Here is a 15,400-nt window from a genome sequence, read left to right on the forward strand (position 1 = left end):
GTCACAACATACACATGAGCAACAATGATCAAATAAGACAGAAGATAGAAGCGTGGCACTGTCCATCATCCTGACACTTTGCAGTGTGCAGTGCTGGTGAAATTTGGGGTTGCCAGTGTCCTGTCTCTAGCTTCTTGGGTGTTGAGAAGCAATTGCAGCAGTGGCAGCCAGATAGCACAATTCAGTGCTGAGGCAATTGTGGTAGTGGCCACTACAGCTTCTTGATCCTGGTGCTATGATTCCTGAAAGGCATCTTAGGCGGTGTGCTGGGAACTTTTTGATCTCAATAGTTCAGGTTCTGGCCTCCTGAGCTCCACTTTCCTGACTGTCGCAAAGGAGGCAATGTTCTTGATATATCAGTTCTGCAATGTTCCAGAGTCACAAGTGGAAGTGTGCCTTGAGCCTGCTCCCCCATTTCTTCCAACATTTTTGCAAATACCTAATCTCCCATATCTAACTCCTTTCTGCTTAAAACACCTAGAGTGTTTCTGTTTCCTGAATCGAACCCTGATGAATGTAGGACCAGTGTTGGGAATTTGAAGTGTCTGAGAGAATCAGATACATTAAATGTGTAATTACTTTAAATTTTTAATGAAATTTGATGATTTATATAATATGCTAAATTTTTGAGGATTTAATCTTTTATTTTTTTATTTATTTTTTAAATTTTCATTTGAGGTTTCTTTTTTAATTTTATTTATTTATTTATTTTTCCCCCAAAGCCCCAGTAGATAGTTGTATGTCATAGCTGCACATCCTTCTAGTTGCTGTATGTGGGATGCGGCCTCAGCATGGCCAGAGAAGCGGCGCGTCGGTGCGTCCCCGGGATCCGAATCTGGGCCACCAGCAGTGGAGCGCGCGCACTTAACCACTAAGCCATGGGGCCGGCCCGAGGATTTAATCTTTTAAACAAAAGTATTGATTGAACATTAATCACAGAACAAGTAAAAATAAAGGATCTTATCTTTATATAACATACAATTAGATAATCATTATCAAGACTTTTAAGTTGGGCTTAAAGACTTAAGAAAAGCTAGATTTTAAAATTTAAGAATTTTAATATATTGAATATCAATTAAAGCATAAGTATAAATAGTATCCCCCTCCAACAGAAGTCTCCCTTTAGACATTAAAAAATACAATTGACATTTAGCACTCTATCTCTAGTCTCTCAGGCAGAATCTAATACTGAAGAGTGATCAGTGAAATTTGTTAAGTGAATGAATGAGCAACAATACCATGAGAATTGGGTGAAGGCAGTCAAAAGGTACAAACTTTTCAGCTATAAGTTAAATAAGTCCTGGGGATGTAACGTACAGCATGGTGACTATCATTAACAATGCTGTAGTGTAAATTTGAAAGTTGCTAAGAGAGCAGATCTTAAAAGTTCTCATCACAAGAAAATAAAATTGTTAACTGTGTGGTGATAGATGTCAACTAAACTTATTGTGATAATCACTGCAATATATACATATGTCGAATCATTATGTTGTACAGGGGCCGGCCCCATGGCTTAGCGGTTAAGTGCGCGCGCTCCGCTGCTAGCGGCCTGGGTTCGGATCCCAGGCGCGCACCGAAGCACCGCTTCTCCGGCCATGCTGAGGCTGTGTCCCACATACAGCAACTAGAAGGATGTGCAGCTATGACATACGACTATCTACTGGGGCTTTGGGGGGAAAAATAAATAAGTAAAATTATATAAAAAAAAAAGAATCATTATGTTGTACACCTAAAACTAATACAATGTTATATGTCAATTGTATCTCAATAAAAAAATAGTTCTATAAAAAAAGAAATACCGTGAGAAAGATTTCATCACCACAATTTTAATGAAGAGGGAAATGAAGTTCAGAAAATTTACCACTAAACCAGTAATCTCCAAAATTGGGTATACGCACCAGAGGGTATGTAATACAATACTATATATTTTTTAATCAAATGTCCTATTGTGTACACAATAGAATAGTGTAGAAGTCATGTACATGATATATAAAAACATAATTCATGAAGGGGTTGTGCTCAGAAATGTTTTATCGATGGTACGAGTGGTCAGGAATGCTTGTAGACTACTGTGGCAGACCCAGGGCAAAGTGTCCTGGGCAGGGTCATGTTTCTTTACCTTTGTACTCCTGAAGTCCAGCCTAGGGCCTGGCATAGCGAGAGTGCTTGATAAATGGTAGGAGTGAGAATGAATATATGAAGAGATGAATCTACATTGATTTAGATGTCCAGGATAATATAACTATTAAGTGGAGGTGTCAGGATTCAAATTCAAATCTGCTTAGTCCAAAGCCTATATTTTTCCAAAATGAGCTGCTGCTCAGTACACCAAACAGATTAGCAAGAGGGAGCCTGAGATGTTTTCCCAACTAGTTGGTTGTTAAAAAAACACATAGATAAGCCCCGAGCAACAGAGAAAAGCATTGTATTAATCAGGAGGCTTTTATCATACTGTCAGCCTTTCCACAAGGGAGGCATCCTTCAGAAACGCAGAAAGGCAGAAGGGCTCCATCACGTTCCCTCCAGTTATATATTTGAGTAGCACTAGAAGCTGCGTCCTGTGTGGCCAGGGACACTTCTGTTTCTCCACGTGGTACGTGGAGGGAATTTCTCAACTTTTTTTCAGCATAGGCCGTATCTCCTCCCTAAAAAAAACAAAAAGCAAACAAACAAAAAAACTTAATTTAGGCAAGAACTTCAACCTTCTTTTCCACTAAGCTATCTATCCACAATATCAAGTTAGTCAAAAGACAGACTCATCTTGGGAAAAATTAGAAGAAAGCTTTTTCTGAATGCAGACATTTTATTTTATTTTATTTTTAAATTTTATTTATTTATTTATTTCCCCCCAAAGCACCAGTAGATAGTTGTATGTCACAGTGGCACATCCTTCTAGTTGCTGTACGTGGGACGCAGCCTCAGCATGGCCGGGGAAGTGGTGCGTCGGTGCACGCCCGGTATCCGAACCCGGGCCGCCAGCAGCGGAGCGCGCGCACTTAACCGCTAAGCCATGTGGCCGGCCCCTGAATGCAGACATTTTAGATTGAGAAGCTGAATATATTACTTGGGTATATAAATTATTGTTTTTGATGAAGATATGCTAGGCCACTGCAATATTATTATAGAGGATTAGGAATGTATACATAAAATATTTTATCTTTACATGATGTAGATAAGTTTTTGCAGGCATGTGTGTGTTCTTGTTTAAGCTGTGCTTGCACTGTATCAGAGGCTGAGATCCAGAAGACCAAATAAAGGATATTCAGACTTGTTTTTCATCACTTACTAGGAAGTGGAACCGAAAAGGAAAAATGTACTGAACCATGTTTGGCTGGCAAGGTTCAATCTTGACTATGTACTGAGAATGTCCTACATGTGGTGTTAACTGTGAACAACCTAGACTTTGGAAAATATATCAATGTTGGCTCATTATGACCTGATGAAATTGTTCTGTTGGAAGTAGAGGGAGAGGTTACATTCCTGTAGAAAAGAGAGGAAATTTCTATAAGGTCAAACATTCTCATTCTCACTCATCTTATATAAAGATAGATCCCAAGACAGGAAATGGAGACTCTGAGCCAAGGGGAAAAAATCTGTCACCCCTGGAGTCTGAATTCTACAAAGAGTAGAAATTAACTTGGAAGGAATTGCAGCTGGTGAGGTAGAGTGGCTCCAGGCCACATGAAGGCAGATGGGAGCCAGACAAGGAAGGATCCCAGGGGCATGGGTCTAGATTGTAGACTACACAAGTATCCATATCTAGTAGCCCTCTGAGACCAGCTCGTTAGTATCAGCACCAGTCTGAAAGCGGGTGGGATCCTAGAACTGTAGAACACAATATGCGAATTTTGGAAATTCCATCTGCAAATTCCACCATGAGTGGACATTAACAGATATTTACTTAGAACAAAACATGTTATAAACAAAAGGCCCCAAATAGCCAAAGCAATCCTGAGGAAAAAAGAACAAAGCTGGAGGTATCACACTTCCTGATTTCAAAGTATACTACAAAGCGATAGTAATCAAAACGGTATGGTATTGTCAAAAAAAGACACACAGATCAATGGAACAGAACTGAGAGCCCAAAAATAAACCTACACATAAACGAACAGCTAATTTTCGACAAAGGAGCCAAGAATATACAATGGGGAAAGAAAAGTCTCTTCAATAAATGGTGTTGGGAAAATTGGACAGCCACAGGCAAAAGAATGAGACTAGATTACTATCTTACACCATACACAAAAATTAACTCAAAATGGATTAAAGACTTGAATGTAAGACCTGAAACCATAAAACTCCTAGAAGAAAACATAGGCAGTACACTCTTTCACATCAGTCTTAGCAGTATCTTTTTGAATACATCTCCTCAGTCAAGAAAAGCGAAAGCAAAAATAAACAAATGGGACTACATCAAACTACAAAGCCTCTGCACAGCAAAGGAAACCATCAACAAAATGAAAAGAGAACCTACTGATTGGGAAAAGATACTTACAAATCACACATCTGATAAGGGGTTAACATCCAAAATGTATAAAGAACTCAAACAACTCAACAACAACAAAACAAACAACCCGATTAAAAAATGAGCAGAGGATCTGAACAGACATTTTCCCAAGATAATACAGATGGTTAACAGGCACATGAAAAGATGTTCAACATCACTACTTACTAGGGAAATGCAAATCAAAACCACACTGACATATTACCTCATGCCCGTCAGAATGGCTATTATTAAAAAGACAAGAAATAACAAATGTTGAGAGGATGTGGAGAAAAGGGAACCCTCGTACACTGCTGGTGGGAATGTAAACTAGTGCAACCACTATGGAAAAAGAGTATGAAGATTCCTCAAAAAATTAAAAATAGAACAATCATATGATCCAGCTATTCCACTTCCAGGTATTTATCCAAAGAACATGAAAACACTAATTCGAAAAGATATATGTACCTCTACGTTCATTGCAGCATCATTCACAATAGCCAAGCCTTGGAAGCAACCTAAGTGCCTGCTGACAGATGAACAGATAAAGAAGATACAGTATACATATACGATGGTATACTACTCAGCCATAATAAAACATGAAATCTTGCCATTTGTGATAACATGGATGGACCTTGAAGGTATTATGCTAAGTGGAATAAGTCAGATGGAGAACAGATTGGTGGTTACTAGATGGGAGAAAGAAGTTGAACGAAGGGCGAAATGGGTAAAGGGGCACATTTGTACCGTGACAGATGGAAACTAGACTTTTGGTGGTGAACAGGATGTAGTGTACACAGAAGTCGAATTATAATGACGTACACCTGAAACCTATATAATGTTACAAACCAACGTTACCTCAATGAAAAAAACTGTTATGTATTCTTTGCAGGCAACATTATTTCAATGCAAGAAAGGTTACAGAAAGCTACACTCTTGCACTGAGCAATTCTGAGTCAATGAGACTACAGAAAAAAATGCAACCAATTGGAGCAGAGCAACACCTCCTCTTCTAGGCTGGGCAGACCTGCAGGAGAGTTTGTTTCTACCAGCTCTTGGTACCTTATCACTAAACTGTAGTAATGGCTGATGAAGCATGTGTAAGCAATATATCACTTGAAAAAGGGTATTACTTATGTTTACAACTATTAACAATATAAGATATTACCCATTACAAAAACACCTACAAGAGAGAGAATATGACAAAGCTGAATTTTTGAATTAGATTTAAGCAAAAATTATGAAAAGGGGCTATTTTCCTCTTGGTCAGAGGTTGGCAAACTTTTCCATAAAAAGCCAGATAGTAAATATTTCAGGCTTGTGGGCCATGTAGTCTATGTTGCAACTACTCAACTCTACAAGTAAATTTAGAAAAGTAATTCTGAGAGTTTTCAGCTAATCTAGGATAGCTTTTAAGACAACAGAGGAAAAAAAAATAGCCAGACTCTCAAAACTTCAAATAAAAAAATTTTTATTGAAATTATTTCTAACATACTTGGCAGCATTATTAACATATAATACCATTTCTACTACTAATAATAGCTAACACTTATATAAGAATCACATTATAAGATTAAATTGCCAAAAAGGTAACATTTTTAGCAAATAAAGCGTATCTGCGATATTTTTAATATAAGTCATTAAAGAGCCATTTACTCCAGTTAAAAAATATACAATATGAATATGAGTTTTAATTTTTAAGAGAAAGAATTAAGCAGGAATAGAGAGCAAGAGAGTAATAACAGGAAGAGGAAGATATGGTAAAAATATCTCTCTTTGTAACAGATCATTTTAAGAGCTGTTTTCTGGCAAAATCATATCCTATTGTTATCAATAACAGAACAATAAAGATGGGAAGAATTAGCCAAAAACAATACAAGAAGAATCAAAGAATGAGGGAGGCCAGTTCTAAAATAAGATTACCAAGACTATATTATTAGATGACTTATTTGGGCTTGAAAAGTGGCCACCATTATTATACAGTGAAATGAGAAACAATCCTTGTACCCATTGTGTCTATCCACTGACAGCAACATGACGAAGTTTCCATAGAAACAACATTCTGCTCATCTAATGTCCCACTTTTTTCAAAGAGCAGTCAGTAAATACTCAATAATATTCGTCTTAACAGAGAATTTACCGGTCATTAAGGGAGTTACAGCAGAAATCTGTCCTCAACATAGTTTACTAGGGAAAATGAGACAAATATAAATGAAATAAAAAGATATATCCTATTTCCTCCTTTTGTACTATTTCCACTAAAACACGTGCAGCAAAGAAGAGAGAATTATGCAAGTGAACTGTTCCTTGAGGTAACTCCTCTACACAGTAGAATCAAGTATTCCTAATCTTTGTTAAGTGTCTCTTTATCTAGTAAAAAAGTTATCCCCAGGGAACACAGTAGGGATTGACAGATGAATACTGAAAACAGAATTTCCAGATTAGGGAAGCCATATTTGAGTGCAAATTACTCTAGAACACTCCCCACTCTCGATAATGCCTTTAGAGAAATGGTACTAGAGAGTGATTTTGCTGATTGTGGAGACATTTTTTTCCCCAGTCATTTTTAAATACAGTTTTGAGCTATAATTTATGTACTATACAATTTACTCAATTTAAGCGTACAATTCAATGATTTTTAGTATATTTACAGAGTTGTGTAACTATCACCATAGGTATAGAGTTTTAAATGTTCGGCAAACCGCTGAAAAACTGGGTCTTGCGATTTCAATCCTCACAGTGATTAACTCTTTGAATTTTTCTTTTCTTTTTTTTCCCCAAGTTTTGAAAGCATTTAAAGTTTCTTTTTGAGGAAGTAACTTTTCATAATAGCAACAGTGTTGAAAATAAGGCAGCTTCTGAAAATTAAACTGGTAAAATCCACACTCAATAAATTAGCTGGTTGTGGGAGCAATTCACAAAATTGCCTGTGAATGTGTAACTGAGGAGTTTAGAAACACTCTCAACTCCTAATTAAAATGAGGATGTAATCTCGGAAGGCAAAACTGGAAGTGGTTGTAATTTGGTCGGCAGAAATCTCATCAACCATCTAGTACACTGTTTAGAGAAAGTCTGCAGGAAGATTAGCCTACAGAAAGAGAATTGGCAAACTTTACCAAGCACGGTCCAGGGAATAGAGACACAAAACCCAGGGGGTATGAATTTTCCTGTCCTTGAAGAGGTATACTCTGTTGTGGGGCAGGGATCATTTATCAGGTCTCACCATGATCTGAGTGAAATATCTCTCAAAATGATTCACCTCATTTTGTTTTGATCCCTCATTTACTAAGCAACTGCCTGATCTGCTTTCCAGACCTGCCAAAACAGTTATCTTGGCATGCACAATTTGAGCATCCTGGTTATCAAAAATGAATCTGCCCCACACCCAACAAATGAACAAATGGTTGGGTTTATTTGCTTTCTTGTTTTTTCACTCTTGTGGACTAAAATATGTTAATTTTACCTCTGGGACACTGATAATACTAAGATTACACCCTTAACTGTAATACTCACCATGCTAATGTCATCCTGGGAGACCCTGATAAACAGCTATCCAGACCTTTCCTGCTATATTCTGACCTCTTCATGGGCCCCAGAATCTATAATTTGGTTACATTCAAATACAATAAAAGAGGCCAATAGAAAAAAAAGAATGCCCTATTTACTCTATATTAAATTCTACCTTGTATTTCTGAATTGAACAAAATCAGAAATGATTGCATTAAATTGGATAGACAAGAATAAATCAAAGCAAATTCACAGTTTTCTTATTTCTGGAATGAAAATGTCTTGAAATTAAAAGCACCTATGTTTAAATCACTTCAGTTATCATTCACTTAACATTAATCAACCAAAAGATGAGCCCAAAGATTCTAAATTGATGGGTACAAGTTAGAACAGAAATGGGCTGGCCCGGTGGCGCAAGCGGTTAAGCGCGCCAGCTCCGCTGTGGCGGCCCGGGGTTCGCTGGTTCGGATCCCAGGCGCACACCGACGCACTACTTGGCAAGCCACACTGCCCTGGGCATGGATGTTAGCCCAGGGCCAGTCTCCCTCAGCAAAAAAAAGAGGAGGATTGGCAGATGTTAGCACAGGGCTGATCTCCTCACAAAAAAAAACAAAAAAACAGAAAATTGCTCAGTAAATAACTATTGAATGAAAGAATCAATACATGATATGCCTGCAATTTTTTAAAAACTCATCTCTTCTGCTACTAACCGAATAGGACAGTGCTAGAAACTGAATAAATTTCTTGAAATAGCATCCTTTCGGGTCAGCTTCTCATTTTTAAAATGATCAGGTTCTTCTCTTTTTTATTAAAAGCTCAGTTTCAAAAAATATCATTGAAGGATGGTCTAAAGGATAGACAAGCTGTCCCTCCCTCTACAATTTTCAGAAGTTCTTTTCCTGTTTGGGATCTACAGACTCCTTTAAGAATCTGATTAAAATTTCAAATCCTCTTTGCAGAAAAAAGTACAAGCACATATAGACAATTTTGGAAACCATCATAGAGAGTTCAAGGACTACCAAAGATCCTCTATGGATCTGTTGAGGACCAAACTGAATTCGTATTTTGGGATCACTGAGAGACATTTGTAAAAACCTTCAATTAACTTTTAGAACTAAGAAAACATGCCCTTCTCCTAAACAATTTTTTTTTTTCCCAATTTCAAAGGCATTTTGGATTTTAAATATACTTATGTTTCCTTCTTTACTGTGACTTCTGGGATGACCAGAGTCAAATTTGCAGTTCATCTCTAGGAACTCACCAGGTTGTTACTGCAGGCATTTTGTGTACTAACCTTGTCCATGACTTTATCTTAATCCTCTCCCCGAATTTTCCCATTCCCCTTGATTTCTGCATCCAGTTTTAATAATGCTTTACGGTATCTCTGCAAACTGCCTCATATCCTTGGGGACAGGGATTGTTGTAATGAATACATAACATGAAGAAAATCATCCTTAAACTCAGGACTTGTTTTAGGGAACTTATGATTGCAAGAGTTTAAAAAAAATCGAATTCATTGCTAATATTTAAAAATCCCAGCATTTCACATAAAAATCCAGATTTCAGATGTCTCTGGAAAAAAAATGTAGAAAGTTTTTATCTCCCTGGGTCAGCATGCCAGCGGGATCAGTCCTGAGCAGCAACTGTGGTCTCCAGTGGACACAGTTCTCAAACACATTCATTTTGCTCATTTACATTACCTGAGAGGCCCGGTCACGAGTTTTAAAAAAGGAACAAACTTCAGGATTCTGCACACACACACATGCGCGCGCGCACACACACACAAACACTTTTACCGTTCTCTGCAAGTGGTTGGAGAAATAACAGACACAATTCATTCTGCAAACTTTCACTGAGCTAGGTCTAGTGATAGGCGATTCAAGAGAGAAGCAGAGGCCTGGTTCTTAGTTGGCAGGTACCATCAGTGACTGATCAGGGCACGAAAGACTGCCACTAGCGCAAGGAGTGTTGAATTGAGCTATACAGAGTTAAGTTCTGAACCGAAGGTGGAGCAGTGCGAGTGTAGAACATTTACTAAGGAATCTAAGCGGGGTTCCCCTAAATTAGACACTTGTCTAAGCAGTTCACGGCCTTTCGCAGCAGAGGGAAGGACAAAAGTCACGCCTTGGCTCTCGATTGCATCACAGGCAACAGAGCTCCCGGACTAGGGGCACTCTACGAGGATGCCCCCGTTTCCGAAGCAACCGCGCGGTCCCTCCCCCTTTGACTCCGCCCCTGGGGGGATCTTTCCCGCCAAAGGCCGTTAATGCCGCAGAGCATGGCGGGACAAAGCTTTAGGGTAGGTTTCACCAGCTCCTTTCAAGGCGCGGAGTTGCTTTAAAAGCGGCTCATTCCTGGGGAAATTGGCTCTCCTTTAAGACGCGACAGGGACTAATAACCCCTTTCACGAGGCCTCTGTATTTAATTTTTACCAAACGGCGGGTCTCTGCATTAGCTAAGCACTCCACAAATCGGGAACACGGGGAACTTTTTTTTCCCTTTGCGCGGAGGGTGACGTCGCGCGTGCCCGACCGTACTTTTCGCAGCACCCGTTACGCTCTTGCGCGTGCGCACTGAGGTCGAATAGCCGCTTCCTCCCGCTTCTCTTCCTCCCTCCCCTCATATCCGTGCGCCGAGCTGATAAAGGCGCCATTTTGGAGGGGCCGCGGGAGACGTGGTGTCGCTGCGGGTTAGCTCTGCAGTGCGCTAGGCTTGGTGGGAAGGCCTGTTCTCGAGTCCGCGCTTTTCGTCGCCGCCATGTCGGGAGGTGGTGTGATTCGTGGCCCGGCAGGGAACAACGATTGCCGCATCTACGTGGGTAACTTACCTCCAGACATCCGAACCAAGGACATCGAGGACGTGTTCTACAAGTACGGTGCTATTCGCGACATCGATCTCAAGAATCGCCGCGGAGGACCGCCCTTCGCCTTCGTTGAGTTCGAAGACCCGCGGTGAGGCGGCCTGGGGCTTGCGGCCTTGGGGAAATAGGTTGGAGGAGTTGGGGAAGGCTCGAAGGCCTTAAAGAGAGATGGGGAGGTGGGCTCCTAGGTGGGGGGGCAAGACGATATCGCCCATGCAGGAGTCGAGTAAGGAGCCGAGTCGGTGTGGCTTCTCTGGTGGCTGGGCCCGTGGACGTCCCCAGAGCCGACTCGCAGGCTCGGAGCGGGAAACTGAGGCGCTGAGGGCGGGTGTCGTGGTCGGGCGCCTGGCGTGCTTCTGGGTGGGGGAGGGGCCATTCGTATTATGCCGCGCATGTGGGCTCTTCCACACCGGCTGCGCATGTGCGGGGCCCAGCTTCCCGGCCGAGGTAGCTGCTCTTCCCGGCCCTTGTTCTCATCTCTTTTGCTTTCTATGATCACGCAGAGACGCGGAAGACGCGGTGTATGGTCGCGACGGCTATGATTACGATGGATACCGTCTGCGGGTGGAGTTTCCTCGAAGCGGCCGTGGTACAGGCCGAGGCGGCGGCGGGGGTGGAGGTGGCGGGGCTCCCCGAGGCCGCTATGGTCCGCCATCCAGGCGTTCGGAAAACAGAGTGGTTGTCTCTGGTGAGTTTATGGTGCGTGTGGGTTGATGAGAAGGGACGGAAGCCGCTTGAAAATTTACCTTGCATGCCCAGTTTGACAAATGCAAGTTTTTATGATGAATTTTAAGTTACTTTAGTGACTCGGGGGAATTTAGTAAACAAGGCTTACTGTAATGGGGATTTACCAGATTGGGTTACAGTAACTAAAATACGAAGATTCTTTCTTTGTAAATAATTTTGGACCCTGGATTCCAGAATCCTAACAGCTCTTGATTTAGGATCTTAAATATAATCATTAATTTTAGAGTAATCCTTGTTCTAATGTGAACTTTAAGTTTAACGTGAAATTTAGGATAATTGGTATTGAAAAGAAAATCACTTTTTCAGGACTGCCTCCAAGTGGAAGCTGGCAGGATTTGAAGGATCACATGCGTGAAGCAGGTGATGTATGTTATGCTGATGTTTACCGAGATGGCACTGGTGTCGTGGAGTTTGTACGGAAAGAAGATATGACCTATGCAGTTCGAAAACTGGATAACACTAAGTTTAGATCTCATGAGGTAGGTTATACACTTATTCTTTACTTTGGCCAGAATTGGATACAGTTGGTCTTAACAGTGGAATTTGAAGGTAAGATTCAGGCAAGGGTGTCCAAGTAAAGCGCCAGATTTCTGGTTTTAGTTACACTGTATTCATTCAGCATGCCTGAAGACAGGTGAAAGCTTAGATCTTTCAATCGAAAGTTCTGTCTATTCAATAGGGAGAAACTGCCTACATCCGGGTTAAAGTTGATGGGCCCAGAAGTCCAAGTTATGGAAGATCTCGATCTCGAAGCCGTAGTCGTAGCAGAAGCCGTAGCAGAAGCAACAGCAGGAGTCGCAGTTACTCCCCAAGGAGAAGCAGAGGATCACCACGCTATTCTCCCCGTCATAGCAGATCTCGCTCTCGTACATAAGATGATTGGTGACACTTTTTGTAGAACCCATATTGTATACAGTTTTCCTTTACTCAGTACAATCTTTTCATTTTTTAATTCAAACTGTTTTGTTCAGAATGGGCTCAAGTGTTGAATTGCATTCTTGTGTAATATCCCCTTGCTCCTAACATCTACATTCCCCTCATGTCTGATAAATTGTATTTTAAGTGATGTCATAGACAGGATTGTTTAATTTAGTTAACTCTCCATGCTCTTCAGACTGTGATATTGTGTAAATGTCTATTCTGCTCTGGTTTGTGTGAACTGGGATGTTGGGGGTGTTTGTGGTTATCTTACCTGGGGAAGTTCTTATGTTTATCTTGCTTTTCATGTGTCTTTCTGTAGACATATCTGAAGAGATGGATTAAGAATGCTTTGGATTAAGGATTGTGGAGCACATTTCAATCATTTTAGGATTGTCAAAAGGAGGATTGAGGAGGATCAGATCAATAATGGAGGCAATGGTATGACTCCAAGTGCTATTGTCACAGATGAAATTGGCAGTATTGACCTTATACTAAAAGACGGGTTGAAAATGATTATATACATCTACCTTAAAACACTTGCAAACATCTTATGCAGTTATCTTTAGCTACGATTGCTTTGTTTAAACCTTGGCAATTGTGGCAAAATTACATTGCCCATTTTGTAACAATTTTGCTCCCTTCCCCCTTTTTTTGTTTTAATAGGGACTAATGTGGGAAGAACTGGCTAATTTGTCAGAGTGCTTAGTTACAACTGTTAATGTGTGACCTGCAGTTGGTGTACATGTGGGTACAGGGTGTCTTTAATTCCAAACAGATAGAGTATAATATCAATACTGCTAAATCTGCATGTCCTCTGTGTGACTGATATAGCGTTGCTATTTCATTTTTTTAAGACAAAATGAAAGCAAAATATAGAATTCCAACGTATTGGTGTAGATAATCTAGTTGGGAATATTTTTAAGGTCTCATCTTTCCCTTTAATATTCATAATTGACGCATATGTTTAAAACACTTTAATTTACAAATTGCAGATGGGAGCATTAGATTTAGTTTAGACTTAGGTGGGTAGCAATACCAGTAAACTTCAACTACATAACTTTTTGCAACCACAAAACCTGTAATACGCTGTACAGTAACAAATGTTGGCATTATCAGTTGAACTGTAAATATAAAATGCTTCTTCCAATTAGTCTCTATGATGATTAAGTTTCTAAAATTTATCTGAACACCATTCAGAAACTTGTTTTGGGGAATTTGATAGTTATTGATGTACATCTGTTAAACTGATGACAGACATAACTCATCATTCCCCAGAAACCTTTTTTGATTACAGTATCTAACATTTTGCCTCCTCTTTTTTGGTTTTGCTGGTTATAAAGGTTTGGATTGGAGAGGGCTCACTGGATCCCAATCCTTGGAGCTGGATCATTGGATTCAAATCATAATGTGGATAGGATAGGGAGGATGAATTACAAGGATTCATGGAGCGGGATCAGATTACCAGGAACATAGGAGTGGATTCCTGCCCCAACCAAACCGCATTCGTGTGGATTTCTTTCTTTTTTTTTTTTTTTTATTCAACTTAATTGGCTATTCCAAAGATTTTTTTTTTTCCTATTTTTGACGATTGGAGCCCTTAAGATGCACGATGGAATTGTGTTTTGCATTTTTTGGTAAAAGGAGCAAAGCGAGGACCTGGAGATAAACGCTGGAGCAATCTCCTTGGAAGGATTCAGCACGAGTAGATGGTAAACATTTAAAGGGGAAAAGGGGGGGTTTGTTTAAAATAGTAAATCAGTAAGTCACTTCTAAATTTAAAGAAAACAAAATTGGAGTTGAAGAATAAGTAGGTTTCCAATTGGCTATTGCCGTTTTTCTTTGAAAAAAAATAAACATTTTTTAAAAAACTATGCATGGTTGTCCTTTTTCTGCTTCATGTAAGAGTTTAACTGGGTGACTAGTTTATCAGTTAATACTTTAAATTGATAAGATTCTAACTCTTATGTTTATGTATTACTAAATTAAAGATAATCTGTAGTAAATTAAAGATAATATGTAATAAATGGTATTAGCCATCTCCTATTGTTGATTGTTGTTAAGTCTTCAGGGGAAGATAAGAAAAGGTGGGACTAAGGCAGATGTTTATGTAATTTGGTAAATGTGGGGGTAATCTAGTCTCTGAAAGATAAGGTTCCCATAGTTTGATAAAAAAGTGATAGAAATGTATAGATGCTTAATTTTTGGTGATCATCCAGACTACATAGAGGCTTTGTGCAAAATCAGATGATGATTAATATTAATGTTAACTTGGAGAGATAGCCTTTGAGATTCTAAATGAAACTCATCTCAAAAATTGGTAAGTATTAAATGTTCTACTCACAGATTAGAACTCAACACAAATTACATTTTCTTTTTGAAATGTGAATAGTACACTAGAAGATTAACTGCTTATCTGAGTGAATCATTGCTAATAAAAAGCTGGGCATTCTTAAGAAATTTGCCTTGCAAACCTTTCTCAACTGTAAAGTTATTCTGTATCCAAAACATGCCAAAGCAGTGGTTATATCTTGTAGTCTGTTCATTTTTCTATCTTTTTACTTTACAGCCCCTTGGTGCTAAATTTTCAACTTGCTTGAGTTGGGGATTTTTATTTTAAATCTCTCATCTTTTTGGATTTTTATTTTAAATCCTTCATCTTTTTCTTCTGATTTCCTGATAGCTAGTCACAACCATCAAACCGTTCTTTTTCTGCACCCAAAAGAAACAATGAAATCTTAACATTTCCTTTGGGTGCTAATCATAGTTGGAAGCTGAATTTAAGACAGCTATTCAGGTGACATAATTTCAAATCTAGGAAAAACTAGAAGTAGTCTTGGTAGTGAAAGAAATGAGATTTGCATAAGGTCACCCACCCAATACATTTA

At 39.5% G+C, this 15,400-nt stretch overlaps 1 protein-coding gene and 1 long non-coding RNA gene across 3 annotated transcripts; one reads left to right on the forward strand and one right to left on the reverse strand.

Moving 5' to 3' along the window:
* Positions 1 to 2,276: 2,276 nt before the first annotated feature.
* Positions 2,277 to 10,553, reverse strand: LOC131417316 (uncharacterized). The gene is made up of 2 exons (XR_009222703.1): positions 9,784 to 10,553; positions 2,277 to 2,645 (listed from the first exon to the last, which is right to left on the reverse strand). It is a non-coding gene; the product is annotated as an uncharacterized LOC131417316 (long non-coding RNA).
* A 105-nt stretch (positions 10,554 to 10,658) lies between these two features.
* SRSF1 (serine and arginine rich splicing factor 1) lies at positions 10,659 to 14,388 on the forward strand. 2 transcript variants are annotated; one of them, XR_009222702.1, is made up of 5 exons: positions 10,659 to 10,938; positions 11,351 to 11,535; positions 11,901 to 12,073; positions 12,274 to 12,953; positions 13,856 to 14,388. XR_009222702.1 is itself a non-coding variant. In XM_058560589.1 (4 exons), exons 1-4 carry the CDS (start codon positions 10,745 to 10,747, stop codon positions 12,466 to 12,468), a joined length of 747 nt encoding a protein of 248 aa, XP_058416572.1. In that variant the 5' UTR covers positions 10,659 to 10,744; the 3' UTR covers positions 12,469 to 14,388. The 2 variants fall into 2 exon arrangements, 1 of the variants encoding a protein (XP_058416572.1); XM_058560589.1 differs by having other exon boundaries at positions 12,274 to 14,388.
* The last annotated feature ends 1,012 nt before the right edge of the window (positions 14,389 to 15,400 follow it).

Source organism: Diceros bicornis, chromosome 18, assembly GCF_020826845.1.
Source record: "Diceros bicornis minor isolate mBicDic1 chromosome 18, mDicBic1.mat.cur, whole genome shotgun sequence".
Classification (NCBI taxonomy): Eukaryota; Metazoa; Chordata; class Mammalia; order Perissodactyla; family Rhinocerotidae; genus Diceros; species Diceros bicornis.

What these genes read in the sequence shown, in the direction of transcription:
- SRSF1 (XM_058560589.1), top strand. Translation starts at nt 10,745, where the DNA reads ATGTCGGGAGGTGGTGTGATTCGTGGCCCGGCAGGGAACAACGATTGC. An exon ending in GTTGAGTTCGAAGACCCGCG is followed by an intron (nt 10,939 to 11,350) that starts GTGAGGCGGCCT and finishes ATGATCACGCAG; the next exon opens with AGACGCGGAAGACGCGGTGT. An exon ending in AAACAGAGTGGTTGTCTCTG is followed by an intron (nt 11,536 to 11,900) that starts GTGAGTTTATGG and finishes TCACTTTTTCAG; the next exon opens with GACTGCCTCCAAGTGGAAGC.